General features: G+C 34.2%; 2 protein-coding genes across 9 annotated transcripts in view; one reads left to right on the top strand and one right to left on the bottom strand.

Annotated features, from left to right (window-relative positions):
* LOC126856223 (inaD-like protein) overlaps positions 1-9,404 on the bottom strand; it is a 92,510-nt gene extending 83,106 nt beyond the window's left edge. For both annotated transcript variants that reach the window (XR_007688338.1, XM_050604521.1), the window contains exons 1-5: positions 9,247-9,404; positions 8,882-8,954; positions 8,359-8,735; positions 8,146-8,271; positions 7,846-7,961 (exon numbers count right to left, since the gene is read on the bottom strand). Coding sequence is in view for 1 of the 2 variants with exons in the window: in XM_050604521.1 (XP_050460478.1) it covers positions 7,846-7,961; positions 8,146-8,271; positions 8,359-8,735; positions 8,882-8,897 (635 nt within the window). In the remaining variant the exon portion in view is untranslated. The remainder of the gene's footprint in view (positions 1-7,845; positions 7,962-8,145; positions 8,272-8,358; positions 8,736-8,881; positions 8,955-9,246) is intronic.
* Positions 9,405-11,285: 1,881 nt separating this feature from the next.
* On the top strand, positions 11,286-26,653 carry LOC126856359 (uncharacterized). 7 transcript variants are annotated; one of them, XR_007688355.1, is made up of 20 exons: positions 11,286-11,482; positions 15,219-15,347; positions 15,980-16,071; positions 16,381-16,642; positions 16,895-17,024; positions 17,123-17,274; positions 17,542-17,817; positions 18,369-18,680; positions 19,074-19,169; positions 19,761-20,541; positions 20,699-21,100; positions 21,626-21,807; positions 22,523-22,701; positions 23,032-23,180; positions 24,025-24,171; positions 24,415-24,504; positions 24,829-25,219; positions 25,316-25,485; positions 25,634-25,793; positions 25,949-25,989. XR_007688355.1 is itself a non-coding variant. In XM_050604790.1 (20 exons), exons 2-20 carry the CDS (start codon positions 15,272-15,274, stop codon positions 26,154-26,156), a joined length of 4,239 nt encoding a protein of 1,412 aa, XP_050460747.1. In that variant the 5' UTR covers positions 11,286-11,482; positions 15,219-15,271; the 3' UTR covers positions 26,157-26,653. The 7 variants fall into 7 exon arrangements, 6 of the variants coding, with proteins under 6 accessions (XP_050460747.1, XP_050460752.1, XP_050460749.1 ...); XM_050604790.1 differs by having other exon boundaries at positions 25,650-25,793; positions 25,949-26,653; XM_050604795.1 differs by having other exon boundaries at positions 25,686-25,793; positions 25,949-26,653.
* The last annotated feature ends 9 nt before the right edge of the window (positions 26,654-26,662 follow it).

Here is a 26,662-nt window from a genome sequence, read left to right on the forward strand (position 1 = left end):
GTAGATATTGTGTAGCATGGAAAATTTCCCGCGTCATTACGTATGCAGTTAAGGCGCGCGGTCACGCAGCCGTAAAACCGACTCGAGAGACTCTGATCGTCGTCTTCTGCATTACGTAAGTGTAAGTACACGTATACGTACGATTGTCCAAGGAATGATAGTATACAAGGATCGATCGAGCAACAAGTGAAGAACGCAGAAGAATTTGTACGATGTGTCCGTATTAATGGCGCACCTACTATTGCGACACTATTCTCTCCTTCTTTCTCTCTCTCTTTCATGACCTTATATCCCTACTAATGGACTAGAGAATAAAGAAAAACAACAAACATGATCGCAAAACGTTCTTCCTTCCCTTAACAGTACCTATTTCATTGATTACGTTTACACGTCACCTTTAATTAAATTTAATAACATCCGTAGTTTTAAAACCAATCACAGCTATTCCTCTGAAGAATGGAATGACTGTAATTGGCCAGCTTTAAAAAATTACGGATGTTATTGTGAAATTAATACAAATTTTGCAAAACAGTAGTATCTGTTACTTTTATATTCATCTCAAATATACTGGATCGCGATAATCAATAATATAATTCCTTAAAAAATAATTGATCTTGAATAAAGCTATTGATTTAATTTTTACTTTTCGCAAATTGTCTTCTTCTCGTGACTTCGAAGCGTAAAGACGTAATTACGCGCTATAGAAATTTCAATTTTTACATTACACTGGGAAAAGGAAAGAACAGCTGGTTGACATAATAGGTATTACCCGTTAATATATTTTCCGACGGACAAGAAAGGCCGGGTCGGAATGAAAAGAATTTTTCTTTTTTTCGTTCCACGAGTGTACAAAAGAGCAAAAGGGAGATTATATTGATCCAAGTTACGAGCTGCTTATCCCGACCCTGCTCCGAAATCATTCATGTGACCTTATAATTTACGTTGAGCATTATGTATATACATATATATAATACATACTTTTTCGCATTTATTTTCGCGATCAATAAAAAGATCATTTAGTATCTATTTTTTTAAAATCAGCAATTATTTTTTTCTTTGCATTTTTTGAACTGATAAAATTATATTTAGAGGCAGTATATATAGAATTTATACGCGAACGCAATAGATTAGAGTGATGGATTTGCAACGTTATATTACACATCCTAATTAAGTTAGGATTATTATAATGCTAATAACTATAATTAGTGCATATTTAAAACTTCTATTGAAATCAATTCTGATGATTATTAAATATTACGCAGAGTGAACGCAACGTGTATCTATTTAATGACTTTCGCAATTATCCTGCTCTCCCAGTTATGCGTTTACTAATTGGAAAAAATAGAATTGATATTACTCGTGAAGTCCGTGAAGAGAATAATTACTCATTTAGATCGTAAAAACCTTTTAGCTTCGAGTAGCAATTCAAATGCTAGCTGATAAATAGAAAAAGTCCGCGTCTACAGTTTTGTCAGTTTAATTATTATATAATTGTTTGCAGCGACAACATAATGCACAATGCCTGTAATCGCTGGATTATCAGCCTCGTGGAACGCAAAGAGAGAGGGAGAGCGAGTTAATTAATTTCTTGTCGCGACCCCGTGTTGACCGTGTCGGAGGAAACGTATAAACCCTCATCGCACGATTCTGCCGCGAGCACAACTAGACTAGATCTTCGGTCAACGTACAAGAATAGGACGAGAACTAAATCGAGAAGCGAGAATAGAAACCGAGGCTGAGGCACTTTGCACGGTATTTCGCGGCATCCGCGATAAAACCGCGACCGTCGTCGTCGCCGTTGCTGCCGCGACGTGTAAGTGTATATACCGTTACGTTATTGATCTTTGTTTACGGTGAAAGAGAATGACGTGTAAAAAGCGTCGCGCCGCTCTAACGCGCGAGACGGAGAGACGACCAGAGTCTTTTCTACTTCGAGATTAACCGATGAGAATACTGTCGAAGTTCAGTTGTTAGAGAATACACGTTACAGAATACACGTCAACTTTTCACACAAAAAAAATGTTGACTACTTTTCTTTCGATGATACGTTGTTATTTGAAAACGAAGATATGTATCCTAAAATTTGCGTTTATATGCATCATCGTACTCTAATGTGATTTGATAAAGTGTTTTGCATTGTCAAATTAATTATATTAAATATTAATAATTCTTGGCACCAGATCGCTTTTATACAATTTCCAATCGCTTATGATCTCGAAAGCTATTGACACTTCAATTCATTTTATTACATTTCAAACTTGAATAAGAATTTTATGTCATTTATTTACATTACAAATTATTATTACATATAAATAAAAAGGGATAAATAATATAAAATTTAAATATTTAAAATATATAAAAATTTAACACAATATTTTCCCAAACTTCTGATAAAAATCTTCATCGATTATATCCCTCTTTCTAATTATCGCATAACACGTATTATCATTTACTTTAACAAAAGCTAGAAAATCAGCCGCGATGAGAGTTTGGCACGAACCGAGTGTGTCACGTTTCCAAATATTCCCAGCGAAGATGTTAAACAATTGCGTCTTTTTTTTTTAATGCATATAAAAAAAAAACATCGAGTACGCCAGGCATGCCATCAAGTGGTGCGGCTTTTAAATTGCTCCGCCCTTGCGACGGAAATCGCACTATAATCGCGCTCGCGCTTGCGAAAAGTACAACATGCTATAATGGTCGTTAAAAAAATGTGCACGGCGAAAGGGTTAATTAGCAATCTCTCTTGCAAAAGTTACGTTCTCAAATCAGCTTACAACTTGAGTTTGCCTACTGCAACTCTTTAACGGCAGCTATTGCGGTCTGCTTGAAAATGCAAACCTCGTCAAACTCTTTACGAACGCGAGGTTTTGTCGCTGTGTATTTTTTTACCACCGTGAATAAAACGACAATTCAATTCTGACCTTTATTCTGTCTCATAAAAAAACATCGAATTTTTCGAGATACTCTCATGTATTAAGTATTTTCAATCATTTAATAATTAAATTAATTCAATATTGGAGATATATTCCGTTTTATGATAGCTGGAAATCAATCTAAATATAATACAGTTTTATTCTCGCGCGAACATTAATCTGATTCGGTGATGAAATTTGTCTCGTCTTTATCGAACGAACAAAGCGCAAAACGTGACGGCGACAACCGGGTCGATTGCAAAGTACAAACTATCGGGGATACTAATCTCCATTGTTGCAACTATATATATATATATAACGTACGGTTGCTTGGTTAACGATATTGACAGTCTTGCGAAACATTTGTTTTAGGACGAAACAATCGCGCCGTAATAAAACAACCGATCCAGCCGACGATTTAATTGTCTCGATTCGATATAGCCGCGCGTTCTAAATGTATTTTACGCGAGCAATAGAAGCGCTAGAAAAAACGTACGAAAACTTTCGAGCCTTTACAACTCCAGCCTGGAATAATTCTCACTTCGTCTTTTGAGATGCAAATCGGAATCAAATCAAAAGAGAGAAGACTCTTCAAAAGCGTTCAGTTATTCGTGATTTCATTCTGGTCATTTCAATTTTTGTTAATATCTTAATATATATTTTCCCCTAGAAATTTTCGCAAAACTTTCATAAAAATTTCTGTATATAAAGTGTTCTTTATAAAAATTATGGAAAACAAATCATAAAGAGAGACTTCGTTCATTCGATAATTTCTCGCGTATATATTTTACAGTTTCCGTTTTAAAAAATTTATCCCGTATTAATGTATGCGTGATATTCATAATTCCACATACGTCCCATTCACGATTTAACAGATACAGAAATAAATATTAATAGCGAAATTTAGAATATTTTATTCTCAGCAAAAAAAACTTTTATATTTTCTATATATATATATATATATATATATATATATATATATATATACATATATGTACATGTGTGCTATGTTAAAGTAAAATTTTTAAAGATAAATAAAATATTATTATACGACAATATAAATATTGATAGTAATATCTATCGCAAATAAAGATTTTTTTCTCCAAACAAATCTGACGTACAATAAAACCGCGTTTAATATCACTGCTTTTATAAAACTCCAGTGATTATACTTGAAATATTCATATATTGTTGTATTGAGAAAAACTGTGTAACCGGCTAATAATTCACTCTTGACTTTCTCTCGCGCGCAGTAAATTCGTTAACGTGTAGATAACATGGCGATGCATTAACCGAGCTGAGCTTTTTCGAGAGCTGCGCGAGATATAATACTGCACATTTCGTCGAACGTGCATCGACAGTATAACCGATGAGTTTCGGATTTTAGTCGCATGATATCATTGACCGCGTAAAAATTCTGTAAGATAAATTTCACGAATCTAAAAAAACTTTGAAATACTGCAAATAAATTACACACAGATTGATGAAATTTTATAAGAATCTATCATGCACATAAATGTCAATTAAGCCAAATTTGTTCTGTTATAAGATAAATTTGTGTGTATAATAAAAAAGACAGTAAGCTTCAAATGTAGTTGTTACTTGATTAATATTAATGTATTCGCAAAATTTTTAATTATCGACATTATTTAATCGTAAGATTGTTTATGAAAATTCGCAGTACCCTCATTATTGATATTCAATATAGTATAATTATAGCTTTTTATTTATATAGAAGAACTTTGACAGATGTCAAGAAATTTATTTAATATTAATATATCAATCATGAAGTTTTTATCTGTTACTATCTAGCAATTCAGTTTGTCAATTTTTGTAGATTTTTTCTTCTAAAATATTATTTAGCGCAATATCAAAAGTGGCTTGCTTTATGTAGGCCAGCCATCGATTGGACAACAAATTATTTACGCCCTGTAATTCATACCCTCACAATCACTATATTCGTTGCATAGTTTAAAAAAAAATATAATAACTAAAAAAATTTATTTATATTCTAAAATAAGTAATTACCAAATAATTTAAAAAATTCAGTAAAAAAAATGCATAATTTAAGTTAAAAAAAATAATCACTATGAATAAAAGAATTAGAAACTTTAATAAAATATAATAAAAAAAAGAATCTACTATATTAATAAATTAATAAAATATTTTAATAAAAATAAAATATTAATAATTTTAAAATCAATGCGCTATAATGAAAATAATTAACAGAATTAGCATGAATAATAAAACAATTTATGTATATTATTGTTTCATTATATTATTATTAAAATATTTAGAATCTCAGAGCGTTAAAATATATCAAAAACATCAGGTTTAAACCAAGTTCGCCTTCTCCTTTCTTCGCATTCATTATGACTTGTCACTATCTACGAATTATGCGAAAGTGTATCTAGACGAATTAATTTATGAATGATCACGCGTACCCCCGATAGCGTGAATAGCAATAAATTTCATCGCACGCATACGACAAATTTTCGAGGGGATGCGCCTGTCCCGGTCGCGGAACGAGAGATCGACCGTCGATTAATTTTCGTGCGAACGTCGACGTTATATCGTTCGCTCGACGGCACACGATTCACCGCGACGTCACCGCGACTAAAGGTCCCAGGGCATGAATAATCCGCGCATCGGGGGCTAGAATAATTTCACGTTGAATTCAAATCCGGGATCGATGTGAGGCCTACTCTCTCCCGCTGACGATCTAACCCAGTTTCGTCTCCGAAGGCGTGTACGTAGCCGCGATATGCGGCTGCCACCGTAGAGAGTAGAACCGTACGAGTCGATAAAAACGCGATTTTTCTCGCTACCATTTGATTAGCGTTATACACCACTCGATCCACGAGAAGAGCGTGAAACGATGAAGCGTGGTGAAGAAACAGAGAATCGTTTTACATCCCCGTCTTCGCGAACGTAAACACGATTCATCCGCGTCATTCAATCGATCTGCGATCGTGAGAGCAAATCAATTTCGTAGACTGACCACGATTTCCTTCCATCAATCATCGAATAACATTACATAATTAAGGAATATACATATATATATTTTCCGACAAGAGAAATTATATTATTTCGTCATTGCGGATCTACTGCGTCTTGCGTCTTTTATCGTCTCTCGAATAATTTGAATCTACCTCTCGTGTTTCACATTTATATCGTGCGAAAAATCTCGAAGCAAGTATTCTAATGAGCCTCATATAACGAGTAGTTGTGAGCCGCAAAATGGACCGCGGATACGCTCCCCTCACGGGCACGTGAGCTTTCACAGGACGGCGTAGCTCTCATTGTGTTCACTCACCTCCCGCGTAACAACCCGCTGCAAAATCACCCTTTACCAGGTCTCACGGGCAAAAACCACGCGCGAGATTAATGAGTGCATCGCGTGAAAGATCGCCGTTCAGGTATACGGTAAGGCTCGCATGCTGCCGTAGAAACGTGATCCTGACACGCGTACTCCTTGCCCGCCCTCCCTGCGGAGATTAATCGGGGGTGGCACCACCCCCTCCCCGTCAGCCTTTAATAGACGGGGCTGCCGAATGACGGCGAATGCGCACCGAGCGCATCGGCGTAGCGAGGAATACACGCGTGGAACGCACTGCGAAAATCGAACGCGCGAAAAATTCGCGGTTGGCCGAAAGGGGGTAGATTTTGCACACACGCGCACACACATATACACAGTCGCGCGCGGCACACCGTTCGGCGCGATTATATATGACAGATAGGCGGGCGGATTGCGTGCATACGTTCATGCGTGCGTACGCGCGCGCGCGCGCGCAAGATGCGTGTCCGCCGCGTGATAAGAGCGCGTACAAATAAGTCCGGCGACCTTCGGCCGACGAAGGTTCGTCGAAGACTGGTCGGTCGTGAGGGTGGGAGACTCTTTTTCAAAGGCGGCGTTTTCTCGACGGTGGCGGCGAAGCTTCCGGATAGGAAGGTAACGGGCATGCGTGCCATTGATGATCGCCACGACCGCGTCGACGGGGTGCCACAAGGGTGTGCCTGCGAGAGCGAGAAACGCGTGATCCGGAAACTATAGCCTCGCGTTCGCCTCGTTTTGAGCGCGACGATCCCCGAGGACAACCGCGAGCACGCGCGCGCGCGTTTTCCCTCACTCGCAGTTTGCGGTTTGATGACGATGATGTAAATTAGACTGCCTGGAAGCTCTGATCCCTCTCTCTGTTCGTTCAAAGAGCGTTAGATATTCGCGTTTTGCCCTCGTCGAGTCAAGAGGAGATCATATTTCGCAGCGGATTCATGCATCGACGGGAATTTCTCACAGAGATTTACGAACTCGAAAATGAAATATTTTATAAATAGAAATAAAAATTTTTAATGGATATTAAAATTGATATTATTTTCGATTGATCTTTCTACTGAAATAGAAGTCAGCTAAATGCACAAGTCCTTTAAAATGTATTTCTCTTTATGCAACAACTGAAAATATTCTTAAATTAAAGATATCGCGTTTAGTTCGGCTACAAGATGTCGATTCGACCGCACTGCGGTAAAAGCGAAGTTACAGGATCACCTAATATATCGTGTGCTAGGTCATCCATCTCATATCCCTCATCGTGGATATACGATCTTTTTTCTGACAGCTATCAAATGCCTTTCTACCTTTGGCGAAACTTATCTGATCGCGTTCAAACTTGCTATCTAGATATATACATCACATCAAAACTTTTATATTCAAGTCCCTAATGCCATTGAAGAATAAAAATGTCTATTAAATTTTGAACCCAGCTCAGTCTCTCTCTTAGCAAACGCAAAATAAATGTTACTACTTTTCCAAAATAATGACGTTATTTCGGAATTTTATTAATGATTACATCAAAAACCTATCTATTCAAATCAATCTATATCTCAAAAGCATGCAGCGACAATATTAATAAAAATGAAATATTCGACTCACCAACCCGCGATGCCATTTGGTTGTATCTCCTGTAGAAATATGCCAAGTTCGCCCTTATCCTTACTGCGAAGTCCGACTACGCTGAATCCCAAACTGGTTCCCTCTGGTTTGTACAACTAAAAAAACAAAATTGTCATTACATTAGTAGAAAATACTTGAAACATAATTCGTCATATTTTTCTATATATCAAAAGTGAATAAGATAAAAAAATTGGCAATGTTAAAGAGAAAAGATCTTATAAAAATGTCTTATCAAAAAATATATTTTATTAATTTGTGAAAAAATGTATAGAACTTTACCTGCACTGTAAATATTTGTCGTCCCCTCGCTGCAGCCTCAATGACCTTCTTAAACTCCTTTGCATAAGTAGGAGTGGTTATAGGCGGCATTCCCATAACTTCTGAAGCAAGACTGGGACTAGTAACCTGTAATAAAATAGCAATCCCTCAATATATGAAAAACTATACAACCAATCTTCAAAGTGACGATAAGTAATGATAATGTAAAATCACCTGTGCACTCGTGTCTTCACTGCTGCTATGCAGTAATGGAGCAACGGGAACTCTCTGATCTTCCAGCTCGCTGCTGTCTTGATACAGATCTTGATACATGTTTGGTCCGAGTGGTTGCACCGGAGTACTTGGAACAGAGAGTTCCAGCTGTCCACTAATATTGATGTCAAAGTCGCCAGGCAAGATAGATGGATGATGTGTTAATTGAGTGTTCAATTCAATCAGAGAATCCTGAATTGTAACTATGCTGCGAAATACAGGATCCTCTAATAGTGAAATCAATGATTTCAAATCTTGGGATGTGTGCATTTGCAATTTAGGGTCGTCCTCCACACGTTCCTGTACTTGCTCCAGCAAGTGAAGCGCTGTGGATATATCTGCAATAAAGAATGTAACAAAATACTAATTTAAAAAAACATTGACAGAAACCTATAAATTATACATTTATTAAAATTCTTCATACTTGATGCATGAAAGATAATAAAGAGAATATAATAGCGACGTATTATGTTTGTATATTTACCGGTACTGAGCGGCATGGTGGTCTTTGCTCTCTAGAATGTACTCAAGTGTATACAAATTTCTCGCACACCCAACTGAAACATAAAAAACAATACATTCCATATGAATAAGCGCAGAAATATTCGATTTATACAAACTCGTTCTACGTCAAACGTGTCATGCAACCGTCATATTTTGTTAACCTCAAAACGCTCGCAATATAAGAGTAGAAAATTATTAATTCTACGACATTTTTCTCCGTCTAAGCATCGTCTCGATGAACGATTGATTGTCATTAAGCGTCAACATCGCCGTGAGTGTATCACAAATCAATATGAGGTGGCGTGAAAGGAGAGGAAATTATCTTCAGTTTTTTCTGATTCTCACCTCGATTCGCGTCTCGCGAAGAGAAGGAACACTTTTTTCCGCAGTTTCACGCGATTACAAGCGATCTCGTTACAGTTCTCGGACGACGGACAGTTGCATCTTGGCGTCAGCTGACTTTACCAATTACCGCGATATCGAGCACTTGACAGATTTCCCCACGTACGCAGAATATACGGAGCGAGCACGCATCTGGCGATCACGTGGTTAAGCGCGGCAATTTTCAAACGCTCACATAATCTGTCACTTCTTTGATTACGTCACATGTAATTATTTAGGGAAAAAATATCTTATGTAGGAAAAAAATATACGCATACAATTGCTATGGCAATAAAATTGTTAAAGAACATTGTTTCAATATTTTTTTCTTTCCGTTTATAAAACACTTTTATTTTATAATTATTTTTGTGATAATTAAACATTCATGTAAGAAATGTAATGGGAAATAGACGCTCTTTTTGTAGTATATTTGAGCATACATCTTGATTATTTACGCGAAAGAAAAAAAACTTTAATATAATCTAATGTAAAAAAAATATATCTTATTTTATCTTTCAACGTTTATTTAGATAAACATTTTAAATATATTTTCTTATTAAATATGAAAACAATCAGAATTTCTTCATTTATTTGTAACATGAAATATCTAAATATAACTTTCAATGTCTATTTGTTTATTTATTTCAAACTTCATGCATTTTCTAGCAGAGTAATATATCATGTTTTTTCTAACAAAGTTCTAACAAATACATATTTCTAAAAACTTTTCTTTTTCTCTTTCTTTATTAATGTTTGTGTAATGAACAAAGATGTATGTTTGATTATATGAAAGTGAGTTATCATGTTTCGATTTATCTTCAAACTAAAAGTCTGTCGCTTATTAAATAAAAAAATATTAAGAACAAAAAAAAAGATTATGAAACGCTCTAAGATTTATTATATCGCTTTATTTTTCAACCACTTTCTGCAATATTTTAGACTCCACGTCGTTATTTGTTGTCCCAAGAGAACAAGATCTTTCTTAAGAACAATATATTCCCTGGGGACACAAGAAAGAATGTTTCATAAAGTAAGGAAGAGAAAATAATCCAAGGCTGTTATTAGCATCACAATTTATGAAGGGTTGACGTCATATGCTGTTATTGAAAAAAGCTTTATATATTTTATTTTACATTTATCGATTTAATTTATATTTATATATCTCCATTTATTTTATACTGATTTTTTTAAATGAAATATATCTCTCTTTAATTTTAAATCAGAAAAGATAAGATTTATATTTTTATAAAATTGTTCAAGTTTATTTCATATTGTGTCAATTTATTATCATTATTGAAATTAGTTTGAAAGTTGACATAAGCAAATATATGTATGATTCTTTTTTCGCGATAATTAAAAATCACAAAATGTATCTAAACAAATAAAATATATTTAACAAGTAAAAAAAAATTATATATAAAAAGGGTGATTTTCCAATGCTAGTACTTCTATATTCTATAATATGAGAAACGAAGTTTCGGATCTCGATATATTGGGATACCTTGTTATCTCCCCGAATCGATTGTTTATCCAGTCGATTGTTGAGCGATTCGCTGCCAACGATGACGGCGCGATATCGTCCTGGTTGACCTCGGCTGGGATCTCTAATCCATGATTCCGCTGCGAGTCAGTCTCGATAACGAGAGAGAGAAAAAGAGTCAAATGTTGGCTTCGAGTTCGATCAGCAGCGCTCGTTGGGGCCCTCATACATATCATGCGTCGCTCGTTTTCCCGGATGGCCCCACGGAAACAGGACACACAATAGATCCACTTCCGTTGCGCGCAAGGCCAGAAGTCGGACGTGGAGGGCTCCTCTCGTGCACGTTATTCGCGCTCCCTATGGGCCCCCTACGGTCTATGGAGGCCATTCATTGGGAATGCACGATTTGCTCTTTTGCTGTTCTCTCTCCGCTTCCCAGATATGTGCACAGGTGTCTGCCCATTATTTCCATGCTTTCCGCCGATTTTGACCGTCAGTTTGATTACGGATGCCGCTCGCACCGCACGCGTGATATCGGCGTACACCCGCACGCCTCTCTTTCGCGCGATCGGCGAACAGGACGAGACATACATCAGAGAACCATCCGCGATTTTTTTTTCGTTATCCCTTTTTTTTTTAACAGAGCTGCAATCTCACTCGAACAGAAAAAGGATTTGCAGGAGAAAAACGAAAAATTCTCCAGGGGAGAATCCATCTCGGGTAAGAGATATATTTTATTTTTTTGATTGATGAACTTTGTTTCTTTACATGATTGGCAATCTCTATATATTCAGATATCAAATTAATATTACGCGAATATTAATTGTAATTGCTTAATTTTAATTGTAATTATTTACAGCTTCTTTTTAAATTACTGCAAATTGATTTAATATAAATTTAATATAAATTTTATTTATAGGTAGAAAACTTTATATATTTAAAATAGTAGTTTATAATTAAATATATAATATATATTAAAATTTAATATTATTAATAATTAAAAGTTTAAAAATTTTAAAATATATAATTTAAGAAATTTTTGAGACAAATAATTTACTTATTTAAGAGTTTATTTTACTCGTTTATACTAATATAATTCTTTTATATAATTCTTATTATTAATATTTCTACCTTCAAAAGAATGTATAAGAATAAAATAAAAAATTGATTAATAAAAATAAGAATAAAATTAATTAATTTTATAAAAATTTGTTTTAAAAATGTAATACTTAAATATATTTTCATGATAAATTTTTGATAAACACATGATTAATTACACAATAATAAAAAATAAACGTTTTTGCAGAGCGCATTATTCATACAATTGCGTAAATATACATGTAAGAAAAAATAGAATAATTGCTTATATGTGCGTGATCGCAACGACTTCGAAATCTTAATCAATTCTAATAACACATTACATGGCATGATTAATGCATCGAAGTGCTTGTACATGTTTGTTTGTATCGTTATAATTATAATAATTCTTGAAGAGAAGATTGTTACGCAATCGTATGATGCAGTACGGATTTTCCGCGATCCTTTATATAGTCACGCAATCGCGTTATACTACGCTCTATAATAATTTTCTCAATGTCACTAGCAATTCTCGTAAAAGTACCACCCGCTCAGTCAAATGTTTGTACATTTTCGCCCCTCGAATTTAATTCGACGTAATTAGCGTTACCAGATAATAATTTGTCGTTGCGTGCGAACGTTCCATTAACATCAACGTCACACAACAATGACCGAATTCATTCCCGGTTCGACACGAGTACGCACGCAACAATGCCATCCGCGTATCAACAGAGTTCAAAGTACCACGACAATAGTTTCTGTGGTGGAAGCTCGCAATAAAGCTGCCGCAGAAGCTAAGCTTTCAAACAGCGATAATAAAATTAATGTCAATTTTTAAACTGTTAATTCTTATTTATCTACATAAAGAAAAAACTTTCTCTTTATCTAACTATCGGCAGATAAATTGCTGCAACTGATAAATTCAAATTTTTGTGTTCAAAGATTTCTACTATTGTATTAAAGAGATGCAATTTTTATTATGGTATTAAACAAATATTTACGTAAAATATTTACATTAAAAAGATTTTGTGTGGACCATTCTCTCTATATAATTCAACATTTATTTCTTTTTTAATATCTCTTCATGATGTCGGAAGGCCATAGTTTTTATTAGCGGATAGTTCACTCGTATCTAACGACATATTTAATTATTCTTAATCCGAGTAATTCCCCGAAACGATTTGCATACGACGAGCAGCGCGTAATAAATCCGGTGAGAGCAATTACAGAAATGTAATTTTGCACAGCGTGCGTAACATTCCGCGAATTATAACGAACGGGGGCCATAATTTTCCCTCACGACCGATGATATTAACATGAGAATAAGCTTTTATATATGCGTTGTCGGTGACAGACGCAATTACCGGGGCGATAAACCGTAACGCGATTAATAAGCAGTTTCGCGATGGACAGCGATAGAATACAATCGGCGAACATGCCACACAGTAATTGGTATTCATCACAAACTGAAAATACAGCCGCGCATCAACGGATAAACATAAATTATCCCGATAATAAAATCCTCTTTATGATACGTTATTTATATCATAAACATCCCATTATATGGCATCATAAACATTCGCTAAGTTGGAGTTTCGATCGCGCGGTTTTTCAGCGGAAATTATATAGACTGATAAAATAAATATGTAAAAATTAGATTAGATTAATATTCAGATGAATTATTGGTTCATAATATATTGTTTCTTATGGAAATTTATATTTTTTATATATCTTTTATAAAACACGATATTTATATGTTGCGACAGTTCTAAATTTAAATCTCAAATAGATAATTAATTATTATCTCATCATTTAATTATTTATGTAGACATACATTTCACGCACACAAACATACCTACATTAAATATTAAACTTAATCCAAAAAAGTTAATATTAAAATACAATAAAGAAAGCATTACTGCGAGAAAATATCGTGAATCTTTTATAATAATAAAAAAATTCGACGACGCAAGATTATATTTTGCAAGATATTATACACAAACAACATGGTATCTTTCTCACCATTGATGATAAAATCGAGAATCACGTGAAGATGACCCTACGCTTTCTTTCGTTTCCGATGATTGAACCCGCGCTTTTTTACAACAATGGTGATAACCGGACAGATAATGGCAACCAGCTAATAATGTAATGCCTGAAAGTTGGAATCACGCTTCGTTGCCCTTACGGGTGTGTGCTGGTCCTTTGGCAGTCGCATACATATACAGGCGCGCGAGGGTGCGAGTGTGTGGAAATGTTCAGGGTGAGCGCTCGTCAGGAATCTCATAAACTCTAGTACATGCTGTCCCCGTGTATCTCAAATACATGGAAAACGTCTGTCCATCGGCCAGAACAAATGATTCTCGCGCGTAGTTTCATCTTTATTTCCATTTTTCACGTGTCGTATTTTTTAATTCAAACGAAGAACAAACATTGGGTTTATTGCGTCTGTCCTGTGCCCACCAGGGAAATTCCGAGAAAATATTCAAATAATTATGGAACAGCTATCAAAAGTATTGTACAATTTTTTTTATACACATTATGCTTCATAACAACGAAAATAAATTCAACATCATCAAGATTTATTTTATTATGCACAAAAAAATTTGCTTCATCTTTAGAAAGATATAGTTTTAAATTACTATATACTACATATTATTTAATTTGTTTTAATTGTAAAATAATTTAGTTTTTTTTTTAATTTTTTAGTTTTAATTGTAAAATAAAATATAAAGTTATGCAAAGTGCAATATAAATTAAATTATGTGCAATTTGTTTAATTTGAAATAAACTTTATAGTCAATCTAAAATGTAGCTCTGCGCACTACAGTCATTTTATATATATATATAAGTAAATATTAAACATAAATATATTTAAAATATATTTAATAAAGATATTTTTTTAATTAAAAATACAGAAAGAAGTTTGCACATATATTGTATATAATTTTTATATTTTTATGTTTTTTTCTTGGCATGAAAAATATCGATACCTTCTCTTTGGCATTTATCTCATACGGAAAGAAAAATGCGATAGAAAGTATCTTTGCGATAGTCTATCCTATAAATAATTCCGAAATCTTTTACATTCTTAAATTTCAATACAAGACTGTTCTTTAGAAGAATACATATTTTTCTCTTTTGACATAAATTAAATTTCTCTCCTATTTCAAAGCACATTTTTCGTCCGTTTCTTGATTTTTACTATTCGTGAAATTTCACGGAGAATACAAAATGATTTAATATCATATTTTAATAACTCGCATTTAATAATGGTACAATAAAAATTAAATTAAAATTTCAGCAAAAATTTTAATAATATTCTTCTAAAATAAAGAAATTTTTGTTCTCTTATCAAATATTTAATGATTTATTTCAGATTTAGCGGTTGGCATGTATACAATATAGCAATCGTTACATTTAAATATCGCAATGTGGAGAACTCACCGATCAATTTGTGTCTTGCCAGTCGTCTGGATATTCATCGTATTGAATTTGTTGGCCAATGGTAAGTTCCCGACAATTTGAACATTTTCCGCAACTTTTTTCATCAAAATTGAATTGGATAGAGATACTGTAAACATGCATTATATATCAATTTCAATATTTAATTTTTCGACAAAAGTTAAAAAAGGAAAGAAAAAGAAATCAGAATTTTATAAAAACATTTTTTATATGATTGAAGTACATTGTTAAAATTTCATTACATATTAATCATATCAAAGTGGCAATATGTATTGCTAAAAATTGAAATAAATTTTATTGACAATCCAGATTTTTTTTTATTCAGCATAAGAATTAAATTTAAAAAATGAGCTATTTGGAATTCACATACAGTTAAATATTTCAGCAAATGAGCAAGTCGCGGGATACAAGCGAAACGATGTCATGTTGTTCTTGCGAAATTGTTGGTTGGCATTGTGTCGCTATCCGTGCTACTTATGGCATGAAAATATCGCGTTGATAAAAATCGAAGCATGCGCGTTTGTGTTATCCGACTAGAGGAAATAGCCTGAATTATATGCGAAAAGGAAATAATAATCCGTGCTCTTTTATGCCAAATATATAAATAATAAAATCAGAGACGAGATCTGCTGTTCGATGACCGACAAACAATCGTTAACGAGAAAACTATTATAGTTTCAGCGCAAACAACCTGCAATGGTGGTTTAGGAAGGGTTGTCTACGAGAGACTTCCGGATCAACAACTTCAGGGCTTCGACGACGATGTGGTATGATCGTGTTTTGGAAATATTTCATATTCCAATTTCAAAACTATCGCGTTTCAGCTTCTCAAATTTGCAGTTTGCTATAAAGCGAGTAAGAAATATTTTCAAATATTTATTATAAGCAGAAAATTTATCTTCAATGATGTTATAGCATTTTATTGCGTGACGGTTTAATCGAATGAAATCATTTCTCACGTAGTGTAATTCCATCATTACAATTCCATCATTACAATTATTGCGTAAGAAAAATTATTGATTGTACCCAAGATTAGAGATACGTATTCGTCGTTAAAAAATTCTTATTTACGATAGGTGCGAGACTCGGCGCCTCCGTTTAGAGTTCTGGAAAAATGTCAAGAGCTTTGTCTGCGCGATAGAACAGCGACGAACAACTTGGTTCGCGCGTGTACGAGCTTTGACTTTCAACCTGGCAGTAGAATTGCGTCCTTCAGCGGGGCGGCCGAGTACGAGGAGAGTACTTGCTATTTAACGAGGGAACAGGCACAGCCGGAGGGCATCGGAAATCTCATGCTCGTACCGAACAGCGTGCATTTTACCGAAGTGTGCCTGGCGTGTAAGTTCCCGGTTAAAAAAAAAAAAGAAATATAATCGTGTTGCATTTAATTAAAATACCAGCTACGAAATTTACGAATTTATCTGGAAAAAATTAAAGTAATATTTTTCGTCATTTTAGAATAAAATTTGCAAACTAATTTTTTATGAAAAGATCTAGAAATATTGTTTGCATATCCAAATTGAAATTTTGATAATTATGATTTATTTTCACTTACTTTTCTTTGAAGTTAAGATATTCTCTGATTTTCAGCTGATAGAATAGAGAGGGAATGCCCAAACCGTCGTTATGTATTTGAGAGGCATCCGAGGAAGAAGCTGAAACTACCCTTAACCGACATCAAAGAAGTCAGTGCTGCGAACAGAACAGATTGTGAGGACAGGTATATACCTGCAAAAATTAAAGAAGAATATATATATATATATATATATATATATATATATAAAATGCATGTTTTACAAGAAATAATTTTCTGTTTAGATGTCTTAACGAGTTTAGTTTCGTCTGCCGATCAGCGACATACGACACTGCCTTGAGAAGCTGTTCTCTCAGTCGTTTTACGAGAAGAACTCATCCCGAATTATTGGAGGATGATCCAAATTCTGATTATTTGGAAAATACTTGCCTCAATGGTAAATTTTATAAGCATTTTTATATATAATAGATATTTATATTTATTTTTTTAAAGTTATGTGTAAAAAATTTTCTTATAATAATTAAAAATATTACATAAGAAAACACATAGTATTATTAAAAATATTATTAAATATATTTTAATTTATATATCAATATTAATAAGCATCTCAAGAAATATCAGTAATATTTTAATCATATACATGCTTATATGTCCAAATATGTTTAAATATCCATGTAAAAAAAATTTTCTTAACTTTGACTAGCCGAGCGACGATGTGACGGCCTCGCTGTATTTGTCAAAGAAGAAAATAAACGTTTACGCGGTCCGTTTGAGGTGGATATTTACACAAACCTCACTTTGGACGAATGTCAGGCGCTATGTCTTAGGGCAGAAAAATATTTCTGTCGAAGCGTCGAATTTGATGAGCAAACTCGACAGTGTGTCATATCTGAGGAAGATTCGGTTTCGCAAAAAGATGACATTGGCATCAGTAGCAGTCCTAGTCATCACTTTTACGATCTTGTCTGCTTAGATAACCGTGAGTATATAAAATTTCAATTTTTTTATTTTTTATTACTTAATATTAGTTTGTTTTATTTGTTTGTGTTTTAGCATGCAAAAATTTATTATATCATGTCATGTTCGATACATGTGTCGTAACAAATAAAATGAGAATTATCATAGAGTATTATTTATTAATAAAATAAAAAAAAATTAATTTTTATATTTCAAAAAATTAATTTTTTGCCAAGTTTTTAATTTTCTCTTATTAAGTTTACTATCAAAATTATAATTTACTAAATTTTACTAATTATTAAATTTTGTATAAATTTACTAATAAATGTACTAACTCGGTTCTGGTGAACAATAAAGATTTAATTGACTGCATAATTCTAATAAAATTATATAATACACAAATTAATTGTGCAAGTTAATGAATCAGAAGAACATCCACATGCTTCGATACTATTTTCATCTACATAATCATAGTATTTATTTTCATATATATATAACAGGGTGTAAGATTAAATAAAAATGGTCCATTGGTGATTCACAATTCGTTATCAATGCATCACTTACGAAACGTAGATCCGTCCGTAGCGCGCGGTTCGGAATACCCGGACAGCAGCTCGACGTCGCACATGTTCTCCGACGGTCGACGTCCTGACACGGCCTTCCAACGTTATCGGAACTCGCGTTTGAGCGGTGAGTTCCATTCGGAGATTACTGGACGCAGCCTCAGCGAGTGCCTTGACGAATGTCTCCGGCAAACAAGCTTCCAATGCCGCAGCGCCGTTTACTCCGAGCATTATCACACCTGTCGATTGAGCCGATTTAATCAGCGGGATGGTCACAGGATTATCTACGATGCTGATTACGACTATTACGAGAATCTCATGCGTGAGTGATCCACTTGTTCATCAATCGCGAGATATCAAGCCATAAACAGTTTGTGAACATTCTATGCTTCTCGTAACAATCCTTTTCAATAACATGCATTAGGTAAAAAATTTCAGCACACAATTAACATATTAATAAAAATAAAAGATTAATAAATAGAAATAATAAGAATAAAGAATAAGTTTGTGTGTGTGTATATATATAATTTTATTTTTATACCTGTGAAAAATTTAAGATTAACATCATTCATCTTAGGCATCCAATTACGTCGGTTAATAGATTGATCTATATCACTGCACAATCGCGCATTGCACTTTTCGCGAATTTTTTGGATCCGCTTAGATGGGATTTTATGCCATGTGTTTAATATTTAATAACGCACTGTGTCGTCAGATCAATATCTAGACGGCGATCGCGATGGCCCTGGGTACAGACCGGATCCTCTGGGACAGGATACAAACTTTGGACGACCCTCTTTAGGAAGACCGGGTTAGAACTGTTTTATTAATTCATCATATTATGCGTCAACTCGTCGTATAAAGTTTCTCATTTATTCATAGAATTACTGAATTGCATAAATTGCTTTAATGAAATAAGAGGTCTCGAGCATATGTATGATACATCTGTTAGACACAACTGTGATTGCAAACACACATCGTCTGTCGGAATAATCTCGCAAATTTAATGTATTTGCTTGCGTATTAAAGCTAAATTCAAACTATATTTACATTATATATTTAGCGACAAATGTGATCATCAAAGTTTGTTTATTTTTTTTACTCACGTTTAATCTCTTTTTTTCTCTTTCACATAGAATCAAACAGCAGCATTTTTAACGCCAATGTTTATGATTTTTTATTATTTATCTATTCATTAGAAAAAGTTTTCATGTGTTATATTTAAAAGTATGAAATATATTATAATATATAAATAATCATTATACATAGTAAGATTTTGATAAAAAAATTATCTTTTTCTCTATTTCTCTTTTTCATTAATAAATATAAATATTATTAGATAAATATTATTATATAAATATTATTATATTATATAATATTATTAGATAAATAATATTTTTAGGATACCCGGACGATTATGATAAAGGATATTCCAGCAGCGTTAAACCGGATCGTTATCCCGATCGCTATCCAGATCGTATTCCAGATCGTTATCCAGATCGATACCCAGATCGCTATCCTGATCGCTATCCAGATCGTTATCCCGATCGTCGTCCTTTAGACGACAGGTATCCAGATACTAAGTATCCTGGGCAGTATCCTTTAGGCGAATCGGACAATTATCCAGATCGATATCCTCTTGGAGATCGATATCCCGATAGATATCCCGCTGGAGACCGTTACCCTGCAGGAGATCGTTATCCTACAGGAGATCGTTATCCCACAGGAGATCGTTATCCTGCAGGAGATCGTTATCCCGCAGGAGATCGTTATCCCACAGCAGATCGTTATCCCGCAGGAGATCGTTATCCTTCTTCTGATCGTTATCCAATTGGAGACCGTTATCCAATTTCGGATCGATATCCAATTTCCGATCGATATCCCGTTAGAGCAGGAGATCGTCCTCCTGTCGGCAGCGATAGATATCCCTTGCCCGATTCTGGAACACTAGATAGATATCCTGCAAATGGACGGTATCCTGTAATACATGGTGTTCGCTATCCATCAACTCCGAGTCGATATCCTGTCGACGTCAGCGATCGATACCCAAATATGATCGACCGGTATCCTTTCTCAGAAGATCCATTGGATCGATATCCTACGGCATTAGGCGGCGATCGAATTCCAATCGATCGGTATCCAGCTAGTGGCAGATATCCTGACAAAGATCCTTATGCCAATCGGTAAGTTGCGGAACTAAAAGCAATTTTATAATAATATGAAATATTAATTTCACACATATTTTAATTTTTTATAATCATTTTTCTGTATTAAGAATTTTAATTTTAAAAGCACAATTTTACAATAAAACAAAAAGATTAACAATGAGTCGATAAACAGCAGGTATCCGCCGCCAGGAATATATCCCGCGCACGGATTTGTCGATGACGTTCGCGGCCCTCAAAGCCATGGTCCCGAGCCACGACCTCACTATGCCCCTGGGCCTTACGGTCCAGCTGCGCGACCCACTGGAGGATACGGAGGCTACGGCAGCGAAGGCGGTATCGTAGGTGGTGGATACATAGGTGAAGGTGGTGTCTACAATTCTCGTCCGTTTGGAACCGCCGGCGGGCCTATCATAGGCAGGCCTCCCTTGATATCCAGATGCGACGAGCAGGATAACTTTAGACAAGTCGGGCCTCACACTAGAGTGCGAAAGCCGTTTGTCAGACGGTATACCACTGCCTCGTCACTAGCTCAGTGCGAGAGAGAATGCGCCGATGCTAGAGACTTCGTTTGCAGGTAATGATAATGACCAAATTTGTAGAAATAATGATTAGCTAAAATTCAAAGATAATTTTTATTAAAATTTATGAATTGAATGGATTGTTGGATTCTGGAATATTTGTTTTGAAAAATATTCTTTTGTTACATAAGTCAGGTTTTCTTTTTATTTATTTTTTAGTCAATAAACGATGTGATAGTAATTATCAGACATGAACTTTTCTAAAAACTTTTCTAAAATATTAATTAAAGTAGGTAGAAGAATCTCTTTCTACAGGAAACGATCTCTTTTTACATAGAAATTACATAGAAAAGGATTTAATTGATTAATCCAAATACATGAAAAGTAATCAGTTCTATAAAAGAAAGAATTTTTTACAAAAGTATAATATACAATGGTGAGATGTAAAATTTTGATTATTTTGAGTTATAATTTACAAGAATGATATCAAGAGAGCTTGAGATTGAATTAGGAATGATCCAGCAACGTATGTTTGCGCGATCAATTGGACGATGCTCGCAAATTCCCAACGTCATTTGCAGATCCTTCAATTACCGGCCCTACGCCGCGCCTTATGGGGCTGAGAGAGACAATTGCGAGCTCAGCGACCGAGACTCCAGGGATATGGACATGGGCAACCCAGTTTATTATGACACGGGCTCCGATTACGACTTCTACGAGAGGAACAACGGTCGTCAGGGCGCAGACGGAGAATGCCTGGACGGTAAGCGCCGAGTCCGTCCGTAAGGCGCTGATTACAAGAATTGGAAAATGTTCTCATGCGCGTTAGAAACCAAGATAAAATTTTTCTGGAATATTCGTGCTCGAGAAAAAATAAATAAAATATCTAAACTCACATTTACATTCGTTCTTTTATAAAAATTTTATTGTAAAAAATAATGAGAGATTTATCCTGATTTCAACGAGATTTGATTCATAGAATTAATTATTTCTTAATAAGAAAGTTGCACATCAATAATTATTTATTGTATGTATATACAATATTGCACTATTGTATCGCACATTATTTCACTTTTACGAAATAAATCTAATACTGTTTTTTTATTTATACTTCTTTTCCTTCAATAAATATTTCGCACATGCATGTATGCAATCAATTATATTATCAATACCTATACATCAATATAAGTTACGTTGTGAAACTCGATATGATGCACTTTTATGATTATCCTTAATTTCTTATATTCCTTCCCAATAACTTAATAACTTTTTAACAACAAATAAACAATAATATATTAATATGCGTATTTACTGCTGATCTATTTTATCAGATTTTATTCAGATTTTATCACTTCCCTTTGTCTTCTAGTATTCCCTCACTAACGCTAATTTCGATTTAATTAACTTTGTTCTAATTAACACTTCTCTTAGATCGAAACTACGCTCGTCCCAATGAATGCTCTTTGTTACGCTTCTAGTGAGTCAAGTCTGTAGTGAAGATGGAATGGAATTTACTCTGAGGACGCCGGAAGGTTTCATTGGGCGAATTTACACGTACGGATACTACGATCGATGCTTCTTCCGCGGGAACGGCGGGACCGTGAACGTGCTTCGTATCAGCGGACCACAGGGATATCCCGAGTGCGGCACACAGCGAGTAAGAATGACAATTCCCGTTTAACAACTTGTTCCACAAGTAATCTTCTATCTGGGCTAAAAACTGGGCTAAAAACTTTTGCCCTGTAAATAAACAACTTTAAACTTGTCATAAATTGTTCGATATGTAAAATTACTTTATATATAGTTTGAGCCTTCTAGCATAACTTTCTTAATTAGACAATTTTTGAATATGTACCACAAAAATTCTTATAACAGCAGTTTTTAACTAATAAATTACTTATTCTTCGGTAGTATTCAAAAGAACATTGTTCATGTTCAGTTAGATTAAAAACACAATAATTACTTTGAGTGACACAAATGCTTGCAGTACGGCGATACGATGACGAACATCGTGGTGGTGCAATTTTCGGACTATGTGCAAACCGGACGAGATAAGCGATTCAACCTGACGTGCCTATTTCGAGGACCTGGTGAGGCTGTCGTCACGTCCGGCTACATCGGTGCCGGGTATGCCAGGTCATATCGATCGAGAGGTCGTGTCTTGCACCGAGAATACGATCTTTAACGCGTTAAAATGCCGTAGCGCATTTCCTGATGTATATTGAATTTCGATGAGATCATATCGCGAGAAATATATCTTTGAATATAAATAATAATATTCTTCATTACACGCGCGAATACAATTTTGTCAAATTGTATTTTTTTTATACAAGATTAATCTGTGACAAAATAATATTTTAAACCAAGAATTTCTTTGTTCTTGTAACATTAAACAAATGTTACGGCATTGTTGCAAAATTATTTTAAATTCTTATTATTTATTTATTTTTTCTATTAATATAAATTCATCTATAATACTTAATGGATTATTGCAAGTGGAGTAAAATGCTCTGTACCTTTCGTGGGCGAATATATGTATTTAGGTGCAAGCACGTTCGTGTAATTTCCTTTATCATACGTATATAATTCGAAATGTCACGCATGTTCTCTTTTCTTCGTACAATATTGCCTATACTTTTACATTATATTATACGTAACAAATCTTCTACATTTACGCCGTTGTTTTTTGAGAAAAAACAAATAATTATAATTTATTAATTAATATTACAAACTTCTTTGTTTTTTATATTATTAATACACAATCGATAATCATTTTATTTTTTAAATTGAAAATTTAGCATCTGATTGCACAAGATTGAAAAATAATTTATATTACATACATATCAATTACTAAAACTAAAATTTAAAAACGCGAACTAATTAAAACATCTTTATGCTATCAGCTTTATTTTTCTCGTATCTGTATACACATTATTTAATAACTTCCAATTTACTAATGGAACTCGTACATGCTGTACAGATCAGGGTCTCCCATCCCTATTGAATATCTCCCAGCGGAAAATACCTTAAGTTCCAAAGTACGCTTGATGATTCTCTATCAAGGTAGACCTACGACTACTATCGCTGTTGGTGACCCTCTTACTTTCAGACTCGAAGCTCAAGACGGGTAATCTTCATTTATTTCGTTAAAATTATATATAAGAAAATTGATATTAAATAAATTATATATAATCAAAATTTAATTAGATTTTAATAAAAATAAAAATAATAGAGAGACAGAAAATCACGATATATTTTATCGTACTCATTGTTTGAGCAATTAGCATTGAAATTAATTTTTGTATATATAATTTAAAGTATTCAATACATTATAATTATTTGTTCAGATTTTAATAATTATTTTTTATAGATACAATTACGTAACAGATATATTTGCTACCAATGTTATTGCAAGAGATCCCTACTCTGGTAGAAGCGTTCAACTGATAGACAGATACGGGTAAGGAAGAACAAATTTTTTAAAATTTCCTAAATAAATATAAATTTTACGCAAAAAACAAGAGACATGCTAATTGTATATAAAATTATAATATAATATAAAAAAACGCCATTAATAATGCATATTATCCTTATTGGAATTAATTCAATATCATAATATTCTATTGTTTTTTACTTTGACTTTTTTATTGTTACTTTGACTTTTTTCGAGAAATGGATATTTGAGTTATATGCATATAATAATTAAATATAAATTACATTCAATAAATTAAATTATCCTTGAGGAAATTTTGCACGCGCGTAACTCCAACGGAAATTTGTGCAGCTGTCCAGTAGACAACTACGTGTTTCCGGGATTGGATCGCCTTCGTGACGGCGACAGCCTTGAGGCCCGCTTTAACGCCTTCAAAATACCCGAATCAAATTTCCTGGTGTTCGAAGCGAACGTACGAACGTGCCGTGACGGCTGCCAACCGGCATATTGCTCTGGTGGTACCGGTAGAAGCGAACCGTCCTTCGGCAGACGACGAAGGGACGTTAATAATGATACGGTAGTAGATGAAGACGAAATGTCGCCGATAACCGTGACGGACGGTGACACCGAGAACGCATCGGCGACGATCTTTAACGCGACCGGCATCGCGGACGATGAGTCCAAGAACGAAGAGGACGAAGAAGAGGAAGAAGAGGAAGAGCATGTCAGAGAAATGATAGAGGTATCTAAATAGATCGTTTTCATTTCGTACTCGGAAGAAATAAGATGAAATGCCGTTTTTCTTCTACGATCAATAATGCTATCCGTATTTTGATAGGTTCTCGATTCGAGAATGGACATCGAAGATGAAACTGTCGTTGAAAGACAAACTAAGATCCCGGAAAATATTTGTATAACTCAAAACGAATATTACGGATTAGTTACAGCAGTAGGAATCCTCGTCGTTCTCTTGGCGTCCGTCGTTCTTTTGTCTATGCTTGTTTACAGGTAAAAATTGTCAAAAACATGTCTCTAAAAATTTGTTTTGGATTAACATATCACTATTAAAAGAGATAATTTAATAAAATACAAAAATTAAATTTTTTAAGTTATAGAAAAAATTTTTATTTTTTTTATCTATTAAGCAAATTTAAAGTGACTCGTTATTTCAGAAAATACGTTTATTCCGTGATCATGAAAAATCGTAGACTCGACAAAACCTGCAACCGTAGCAGCCATTCCGATGAGCCATACAGCAGCCGAGTCAACAACTTTTCTTTCATGAGGTCAGGTCTTCAAAAACCATTTCAAGCCTCGTAAGTGATTAAATTATCAGCATCTTAAATATTATCAAAAAAATGTAATAAATATATTTGCTACTATAAATTTTTGATCTACGATTATATAAAATTATAATTTATAATATAGAGCTATAATATAAATTCTAATAAAAACCGTCGTATTTAACTAGATCGATCTCGAGATCAATGAGCAATGCCATCAGCCAACGTTTCGCATCATCATCTACTGCTCTGGAAGGTGCTGTGGGATTATCTACAGGACGACGTAGCGGTTTCGATCCGAGCGAACCGATCTACACCGATCCCTCGCTCTTCGAAGTCACCCGTTGCTCCAACACTACGAAATCGGTTCTCAACGACAACTTTCATCTTATGTAGAACAAATACTCAAGAAGATCGATCTTAAAATTGCATATACATATTCTCGCTCTATTTATTTACTTTAACGAACGTATGCGAAACCAACTCTAATCCGCGAAATTCAGTATCCATTACGACTTATTCTAACACTAGTCAATAACAACATTCACTGCCAATTCCATTGCTGACGATTACCAAACATTTATCGGTTCTTTAAATGAATTTCAAATATAATCTAGATCGATTTTCATTATCTTAACTAACAGATAATTTAATTTAGAATCCATATTTATATACGTAACATTAACACTAATAACCGCGAAGTTAAAGATATCGCTTTACAAAGCCATTCTTTAAAAATGCTTCAAAAATATCATATGTCACTTTTTTCAGATAGCATTTTATAATGACTGCAAAATAGCTTGTGAGAATATTTTAAGACGCACGCGCAAAACTCATAGTAGTACATTTAATTCTGCGACAATATGATAAAATAATAAATTTATTGAACGTGAGTTGTAGAA

This window comes from Cataglyphis hispanica, chromosome 18 (assembly GCF_021464435.1).
Source record: "Cataglyphis hispanica isolate Lineage 1 chromosome 18, ULB_Chis1_1.0, whole genome shotgun sequence".
Taxonomy (NCBI): domain Eukaryota; kingdom Metazoa; phylum Arthropoda; class Insecta; order Hymenoptera; family Formicidae; genus Cataglyphis; species Cataglyphis hispanica.